General features: G+C 44.1%; 1 protein-coding gene across 1 annotated transcript in view; it reads right to left on the reverse strand.

The window, feature by feature from the left end:
- Positions 1-10,000, reverse strand: part of chrna2b (cholinergic receptor, nicotinic, alpha 2b (neuronal)) — a 42,091-nt gene that overhangs the window by 1,243 nt on the left and 30,848 nt on the right. The window contains exons 7-8 of the mRNA XM_064991740.1: positions 578-946; positions 1-298 (exon numbers count right to left, since the gene is read on the reverse strand). The exon at positions 1-298 is cut by the window's left edge and continues 130 nt beyond it. Coding sequence (XP_064847812.1) covers positions 1-298; positions 578-946 — 667 coding nt within the window. The remainder of the gene's footprint in view (positions 299-577; positions 947-10,000) is intronic.

Below are 10,000 nucleotides of genomic sequence, written 5' to 3' on the forward strand. Positions count from 1 at the left end.
GGTCGCTGGGTGGCTTTATCCCTTCTATTCACCCCTCTTCCTCCTCCCCCACCTCCTCCTCCCCTGTCCAGACGTTTCTGGGGCTGCCCTGCCCCTGGGGGTGGGTGGTTCTGCTGGGGTGGAGGAGTGGAGCCCGGGGGTCTGGGTGACGGAGGGCGGAAGGAGAAGTACGAGGTCAAAGCCCCCAGCTCCAGGTCCTCATAACAGGGCGTCCGTCTCTGGGGATCCTCCGTGGACCCACCTCCTCCGTCCCGAAGCCAGCTGGCTGAGGTGCTGAGGCAGGGAGAACGGACTAGGCCTGAATTAAGGAACTCAGTCATTAATTGATGATTGGATTTGATACATTTAAACTACATAAAAAGTTGCCTCGGTCATGGGAGTACAACAAAACAAATATAGAGGGCCAGTTTCCCGGGCACATGTTTATCAATGTGTGCCTAGTTTAGGACTAAGAAGCAGAAAATCACCATTAAATAATGTTTAATAGTTCTGGAACCAGGCTTTACCTGTTGTCCAGGAAACCGGCCCTAAAAATCACAGTCTACCAACGTGTTGTTCATGGTCCTGTTATTATCACCTGGTAGTCTTGTGGTGGTGGTCCGTCCCTGGTGCTGTGCCACCGCTGCCCCCTGCTGGAGCAACAACAACCTGCGTCTCCGTCCGTCCGGCGCGGGCCGTCTCATGAACAGCCACCTGGGGATCAGGTCCAGGAAGACAGAGTGGACCCAGCGAGGCATCTTATGGGTCCCCGGGGAGCGGTGGTGGACGTTGAGGACAAACACGGTGATGACGATGGAGAGAGTGACGAAGATCATGGTGAAGAGGAGATACTCTCCAATCAGAGGGATGACCAGGGAGGTGGAAGGGATGATCTCCGTGATGAGGAGCAGGAAGACGGTGAGGGAGAGGAGGACGGAGATACACAGAGTGATCTTCTCCCCACAGTCTGGAACAAGAAGGAGGAAGAGGAGGAGGAGGAGGAGGATAAGGAAGGAGAGGAGGGGGAGGAGGAACAGGAGGGGGAGGAGGAAGATGAGGAAGGAGAGGGGAAAGAGGAAGAAGAGGATGTGGGGGAAGACGAGGAGGAGGAACAGGAGGGAGAGGAGGAACAGGAGGGGGAGGAGGAAGATGAGGAAGGAGAGGGGAAAGAGGAAGAAGAGGATGTGGGGGAAGACGAGGAGGAGGAACAGGAGGGAGAGGAGGAACAGGAGGGGGAGGAGGAAGATGAGGAAGAAGAGGATGTGGGGGAAGACGAGGAGGAGGAACAGGAGGGAGAGGAGGAACAGGAGGGGGAGGAGGAAGATGAGGAAGAAGAGGATGTGGGGGAAGACGAGGAGGAGGAACAGGAGGGAGAGGAGGAACGGGAGGTGGAGGAGGAAGGAGATGGGAAAGAGGAAGAAGAGGGTGTGGGGGAAGACGAGGAGGAGGAACAGGAGGGAGAAGAGGAACAGGAGGGGGAGGAGGAAGATGAGGAAGAAGAGGATGTGGGGGAAGACGAGGAGGAGGAACAGGAGGGAGAGGAGGAACGGGAGGTGGAGGAGAAAGGAGAGGGGAAAGAGGAAGAAGAGGATGTGGGGGAAGACGAAGAGGAGGAACAGGAGGGGGTGGAGGAAGAAGAGGATGTGGGGGAAGACGAGGAGGAGGAACAAGAGGGAGAGGAGGAAGAGGATGGGAAAAATACTTTTTGGTCCATCTTCCATCTTGCAACCCCCCAAAACACACACACACGCACACACACACGCGCACACCCCTAGAGGTTGGAAGCAACGCGTAAGCGACAATGCAATAGCCCTAGAACAGTTGTTAGGTGCCTCACTAGCAGGAGGGTGTATTTAGGATGACACCTCACTCTACACCAGATTTTCCCATCGGAGCTGGGGACGTGAGCTGGTAAGCAATGGCGATATTAGCTAAAATGTCAGAAATTCTATTTACACACCAGTGTTCTACCAAAACTAAACTGTTTCCAGAACCAAATTGAGTAGCTGGACAGTAGCTGGTTCTGGGTATTGAGGAATAGGTCACTATCGGCCTACAGAAATAACACGCACACACACACACACATACTCACACACACACACACACATACTCACACACACGCACACACATTCACACACACACACATACTCACACACACACACGCACACACATTCACACACATACACACACACATACACACACATACACACACACATACACACACACATACACACACATACACACACACATTCACACACACATTCACACACACATACACACACACATTCACACACAACCAGGATCTCAGCGATCACTGCCTCATTGCCTGTATCCGCTACAGAGCCGCAGTCAAACGACCACCCCTCATCACTGTCAAACGCTCCCTAAAACACTTCTGTGAGCAGGCCTTTCTAATCGATCTGGCCCGGGTATCCTGGAAGGACATCGACCTCATCCCGTCTGTTGAGGATGCCTTTGTCATTCTTTAAAAGTAACTTCCTCACCATTTTAGATAAGCATGCTCCGTTCAAAAAATGCAAGAACAGATACAGCCCTTGGTTCACTCCAGACCTGACTGCCCTCGAACAGCACAAAAACATCCTGTGGCGGACTGCAATAGCATCGAACAGTCCCCGCGATATGCAACTGTTCAGAGAAGTCAGGAACCAATACACGCAGTCAGTCAGGAAAGCTAAGGCCAGCTTCTTCAGGCAGAAATTTGCATCCTGTAGCTCCAACTCCAAAAAGTTCTGGGACACTGTGAAGTCCATGGAGAACAAGAGCACCTCCTCCCAGCTGCCCACTGCACTGAGGCTAGGTAACACGGTCACCACCGATAAATCCATGATTATCGAAAACTTCAACAAGCATTTCTCAACGGCTGGCCATGCCTTCCGCCTGGCTACTCCAACCTCGGCCAACAGCACCACCCCCCCCCGCAGCTCCTCGCCCAAGCCTTTCCAGGTTCTCCTTTACCCAAATCCAGATAGCAGATGTTCTGAAAGAGCTGCAAAACCTGGACCCGTACAATCAGCTGGGCTTGACAATCTGGACCCTCTATTTCTGAAACTATCCGCCGCCATTGTCGCAACCCCTATTACCAGCCTGTTCAACCTCTCTTTCATATCGTCTGAGATCCCCAAGGATTGGAAAGCTGCCGCAGTCATCCCCCTCTTCAAAGGGGGAGACACCTTGGACCCAAACTGTTACAGACCTATATCCACCCTGCCCTGCCTATCTAAGGTCTTTGAAAGCCAAGTCAACAAACAGGTCACTGACCATCTCGAATCCCACCGTACCTTCTCCGCTGTGCAATCTGGTTTCCGAGCCGGTCACGGGTGCACCTCAGCCACACTCAAGGTACTAAATGATATCATAACCGCCATCGATAAAAGACAGTACTGTGCAGCCGTCTTCATCGACCTTGCCAAGGCTTTCGAGTCTGTCAATCACCGTATTCTTATCGGCAGACTCAGTAGCCTCGGTTTTTCGGATGACTGCCTTGCCTGGTTCACCAATTACTTTGCAGACAGAGTTCAGTGTGTCAAATCGGAGGGCATGCTGTCCGGTCCTCTGGCAGTCTCTATGGGGGTGCCACAGGGTTCAATTCTCAGGCCGACTCTTTTCTCTGTATATATCAATGATGTTGCTCTTGCTGCGGGCGATTCCCTGATCCACCTCTACGCAGACGACACCATTCTATATACTTCCGGCCCGTCCTTGGACACTGTGCTATCTAACCTCCAAACGAGCTTCAATGCCATACAACACTCCTTCCGTGGCCTCCAACTGCTCTTAAACGCTAGTAAAACCAAATGCATGCTTTTCAACCGATCGCTGCCTGCACCCGCATGCTTTTATCTCCCTCACCAACTTCAAACATCTGCTATCTGAGCAGCTAACCGATCGCTGCAGCTGTACATAGTCTATTGGTAAATAGCACACCAATATCTCTACCTGTACAGGACCATCTGATCATTTATCACTCCAGTGTTAATCTGCAAAATTGTAATTATTAGCCTACCTCCTCATGCCTTTTGCACACAATGTATATAGACTCCCCTTTTTTTCTACTGTGTTATTGACTTGTTAATTGTTTACTCCATGTGTAACTCTGTGTTGTCTGTTCACACTGCTATGCTTTATCTTGGCCAGGTCGCAGTTGCAAATGAGAACTGGTTCTCAACTAGCCTACCTGGTTAAATAAAGGTGAAATAAAATAAATAAATACACACACACATACACACACACATTCACACACACACACACACACACACATACACACACACATTCACACACACATACATTCACACACATAAATACACACATACATACACACATACACACACACACACACACACACACACACACACACACACACACACACACACACACACATACATACACACACACATTCACACACACATACATACACATACACACACACATACACACACACATTCACACACACATACACACACACATACACACACACATTCACACACATACACACACATTCACACACATATGTCAGCAACACTGGTCGTACAGACCACTTCTGTTTTTCTGGGGCGATGCAGAGAGGGAAATAGTTGTAAGTTGTCGTTCAGTTTCACCACAGAATCTCAATAAAAGGAACATAGTAATTTCCCACGTTTTTTGTTTTTGTAACTAAACAACATACAGCTTTGTTACCATGGCAAAGATAGTCTATACTAGGGCTGTTGTGGTAACTGTTACCGCCACACCGACGGTCACGAGGCATGAAGGCAGTCAAATTCCACGTGACCATTTAGTCACGGTAACTAGGCTTCTCCACGGTATGATGCTGCCGAGTGTCATTAGTAACCTACCAAACTTGCTCACTGCCTGGTACTCTGCACTCTATTGTGCCTCTAATCACTCTCACATTAATACAAAATGTAATTGAAAATCTAATCAAACATTTAATGCGAGCCCATGAGCTCATGTTGCGCAACATTTCTATAGGCTATGCAATTGCACGAGTGATGGCCTCTATTAAAGAGAGGAGGATCCCATCAGCTTTCTATAAGCTAGGTCTACTATATTTATTTCTCAACTTTCCTAATATTAAGCACATTGCTTATATTTACAACAGTAGTATAGCCTAGCTGGCAGGCATTAAAATGAATCAAGGGAAAAGTTTCAGTCACTATTTAACTGTATAGATGTATTTTTTTCACACTGACCCTGTTTCCAGCATGGTAATGGTCCATTCTAAATCAAAACTAATTTCACACGTACAAGTCAAAAGTTTTAGAACACCTGCTCATTCAAAGGTTTTTCTTAATCTGTACTTATGTTCTACATTGTAGAATAATAGTGAAGACATCCAAACTATGAAATAACACATATGTAGTAACTAAAAAAAGTGTTAAACAAATCAAAATATTTTTTATATTTTTTAGATTCTTCAAAGTAGCCACCCTTTGCCTTGATAACAGCTTTGCACACTCCAGGGAATCTGGCCACAATACGGACGCAGTGTTCTGAGAAAATCTTGATCAAACAGTGATCGGATCATGTTGATCCGATGACGACAATTACATGTTAATGCAAGGTGTTACTTTCCTGGGCTTTCTGACTGGAACAACAGGAAGTGGAGGTGTCAGGAGACTGAGAGGAGAGAAGTGAAGACCTTCACCACAACATTCTCAGGTCGATATGATCATAGATATTTCCCATTTCATCAACAAGTAATCAATCAGCCACGCTAGCACACTGTAGAAATAGAAACTGTTTCCAAATGGGAAGTGACTATAAATGTTGAATTGGTACGTTTTAGAGAGTACCTGTAGTTTTGAGTCCATCAGTGTCCCTCGGAACACCCCTGATGGTTGGAGTTTTATTTTATTTATTTTTATTTTACACAACAACAACAACAACAATAAATGCTAAATGACTTAAATGTAAATGTAAATGCAGTATCCGACATATAATGGGATTACTGTTCATTTCAGAGAGGTTAGCACTCTCTAGTGGTGGTAGTCATGTCCCACAATAACATTGTACTCATCATAAGATAGTCAATTAGTGAGAATCAGCATTTAACTGTGAGAGTACATAAGTCTTTTCACGGGTTGTCCCTTTATCCACTAAAATGATACTATTTGACTAATTGTTAGTTGTCAGTGTTCCAGACGAGGCTGGCGAGGGGAGGTCGGCTCGTAATAACGTCTGAAATGGAATGGACACCACGTGTTTGATGCCATTCCATTCATTCCGTTCCGGACATTACTATAAACCCATCCTCCCATTTATAAGTGCCACCAGCCACCACTGGTAATCACCCATCTTCTAATGTGACCAACGTCCCTCTGTGATGCAAAATACCATTCTGTCATGGTCACTTCTGTGTGCTGTAGTTTTGTTCTCTTACTGATCGAGTAAAAGAGGATATAAATGTTTTTACAATTGATGTTCATCTACGGTCGCTAGTGGACACACCCCTTTGCACAGTTTTTTTTTTTTTACATTTCTCTGCTTTAAAATTATATTGAAAATAAAAAGTGATTAAGTTTGATTTTCTTTTTTCCCTTACAGATCAACACAACCTAGTATACATTTTCAAAGTGAAAAGAAAAATTCTAAATGATGATATTCAATCAGATCCGCTTTAGCTGACATCTGCATAGTGGTTCCCTGCATTATACCTAAACATTGCCATTGGCTGCATGGAGTCTCATTAACATAATCCCATTCAGCCTTGTTTACAAATTAGAACAGTGGAATTTGAGATGCAAAACCTCAATTAGGATGACTGAAAGCCTTGTTGTTTTGTTGAATAATATTTTTTAAATTTGAGTGTAAAAAAATTCTATGTAGCCTACACATTCTTGTTCTGAACTTCTAACGTGAGTCGGGCGGATGTGGCTTCGTGATCACAATAAGCAGCTGCTCACTGATTTGACAGGTCCTACACGGTTCCACCTCCAACACACGCCAAAACATCTGCTATATGCTGGGGGATCTGCTATCGTCGGTTAACGCTTGAATCTGATTGAATCTAGGCCCTAGATTTGTGTCTTAGGAATTAACATTTGTGGGTGTGTTTTTCACAGTGTGTCTTAGGAATTAACATTTGTGTAATTGTCCCGCAGAAAATTACAACTTTATGCCAGGGTTAGATTTTCTTTTAGATTCATTTTATTATCTAGATACTAACGAATTGACCAGTCCCCGCTGGTGACAAGCATACCCATAACATGATGCTGCCACCACAATATTTACAAAAAAATACAGAAAGGACCGACAACATTGCATTCACTCCACATTACTGTATGACAAAGTGAAGGGAAGGAAAACTGTGTTAAAACAAGGCTGATTGCAACAAGGCTGATTGCAACAAGGCTGATAAGTAATACTGCAAGACAACACGGCAAAGCAGTTTGGGTCAAATCCAATACAACGCAACACAGAGTGAAACCCTCTGCATTTTAAAGTATTTTGGAAGCATCATGTTATGGGTATGTTTGTCTTCGGACTGATGAGTTTGTCAGGATCAAAATAAACATAAAAGGAGCACAATTTTTTTATTTTTTTTTAATGAAAATCCGCCTCAGTCTGCTGAAAATCCAACCCTTTGGTAGAGTTGTATTTTTCAACAAGACAATGACACAAATATTAAATAATAAATATTAATAAATAATAAAGCCAAGATTCTATCTACTATTCCTGAGTGGGCGATCTTCATCTTCAATGTGCTTGAAAAAAAATCAGAGACAATGGTTTAATATTCCTGTCCATCAATGATTCCCAACCACATTTACTGAGTTTGAGCAGTTTTGACAAAAACAATGGATATGTTTCCCTAAGTGTTGTGCACAGTTGGCACCTCGGATTCCCCACGGACCTGTTCCCCTGTTCTACTCAGCCAACTCAAATCAAATCAAATTTTATTTGTCACATACACATGGTTAGCAGATGTTAAGGCGATTGTAGCGAAATGCTTGTGCTTCTAGTTCCGACAATGCAGTAATAACCAACAAGTAATCTAACCTAACAATTCCAAAACTACTACCTTATACACACAAGTGTAAAGGGATAAAGAATATGTACATAAAGATATATGAATGAGTGATGGTACAGAGCAGCATAGGCAAGAGACAGTAGATGGTATCGAGTACAGTATATACATATGAGATGAGTATGTAAACAAAGTGGCATAGTTAAAGTGGCTAGTGATACATGTATTACATAAAGATGCAGTAGATGATATAGGGTACAGTATATACAGCATGACAATGACCCTAAGCATACTGCTAATGCAACACTCGAGTGTTTTAAGGGAAACATTTAAATGTCTTGGAATGGCCTAGTCAAGGCGCAGACCTCAAACCAATTGAGAATTTGTGGTGTGACTTAAAGATTGCAGTACACTAGCGGAATACATTTGCAAGCCACTGGGTGAATACATTTGCAAGCCACTGGGTGAATACATTTGCAAGCCACTGGGTGAATACATTTGCAAGCCACTGGGTGAATACATTTGCAAGCCACTGGGTGAATACATTTGCAAGCCACTGGGTGAATACATTTGCAAGCCACTGGGTGAATACATTTGCAAGCCACTGGGTGAATACATTTGCAAGCCACTGGGTGAATACATTTGCAAGCCACTGGGTGAATACATTTGCAAGCCACTGGGTGAATACATTTGCAAGCCACTGGGTGAATACATTTGCAAGCCACTGGGTGAATACATTTGCAAGCCACTGGGTGAATACATTTGCAAGCCACTGGGTGAATACATTTGCAAGCCACTGGGTGAATACATTTGCAAGCCACTGGGTGAATACATTTGCAAGCCACAGTATAAGACAAGTACTGGAAGCAATAGACCACATATGAAAACTCTGGGAAACCAGGCCTGCTATTCATAGCTGACTTTGAAAAGGCTTTTAATAAAGTACGACTGAATTTATATATAAATGCCTGGAATATTTCAATTTAGATGAATCTCTTATAAAAATGGTTTAAAGTTATGTACAGTAACCCTAGGTGTAAAATAGTAAATAATGGCTACATCTCAGAAAGTTTTAAACTGCCGTTGAATGGCGACTGAGGCGATGGCTTCCGTTTTTACGGGCTCTTAACCTTCTGACCATAATTCTATCCTCCTCCTGTAATCATTTAAAAAAAATGAACATATGTCCTTTTTCTTCTTGCATGTATTACAGATAAATGCATTTATTAAGCCATATTTGGTTGATAAAAGACAAGTGTGGCTTTTAATTTGTGAATCAAGTCAGCATACGAGAAATTCCTTTTTAAATTTGTTTTATTAAATACTTTTTTTACTGAAGCAGATTTAAAATAAGCTTAATGCTCTTTCAATATTTGTTACTGAATTTGTGTAACTGTTAACTAACATAAACTAATACGTAGGCAAGATATATGTCAAAAATCTTAGTTGTAACAACCTGTAATGTTCCAAAACCTCCCCTAGATGGGGATGTTGGCTACATTCTGAATTCTTCAAGTAACAGTATTTCTCCCGTCTCTCTCTTTGCCCCAACCTGGGCTCGAACCAGGGACCCTCTGAACACATCGACAACAGTCACCCATGAAGCATCGTTACCTATCGGTTCACAAAAGCCAAGCATCTTGGAGAGCAAGTGAAATAACGACTACTTCAAAAGGTCTGAGCGAGTGAAGTCACTGACTGAAATGCTACTAGAGTCACCCTTAACAAGCTAGCTGTGTCACACTGTTACTTTCAGAAAAATTCAGATTCCCTCTGTTAGCCTACTTACCTGAGGAGAGATAGAAGACTAGGACCTACCTGAGGGGAGATAGAAGACTAGGACCTACCTGAGGGAAGATAGAAGACTAGGACCTACCTGAGGGAAGATAGAAGACTAGGAATCTACCTGAGGGAAGATAGAAGACTAGGACCTACCTGAGGGAAGATAGAAGACTAGGACCTACCTGAGGGGAGATAGAAGACTAGGACCTACCTGAGGGAAGATAGAAGACTAGGAATCTACCTGAGGGGAGA

The sequence above is a fragment of the Oncorhynchus masou genome, chromosome 16 (assembly GCF_036934945.1).
Source record: "Oncorhynchus masou masou isolate Uvic2021 chromosome 16, UVic_Omas_1.1, whole genome shotgun sequence".
NCBI lineage: Eukaryota > Metazoa > Chordata > Actinopteri > Salmoniformes > Salmonidae > Oncorhynchus > Oncorhynchus masou.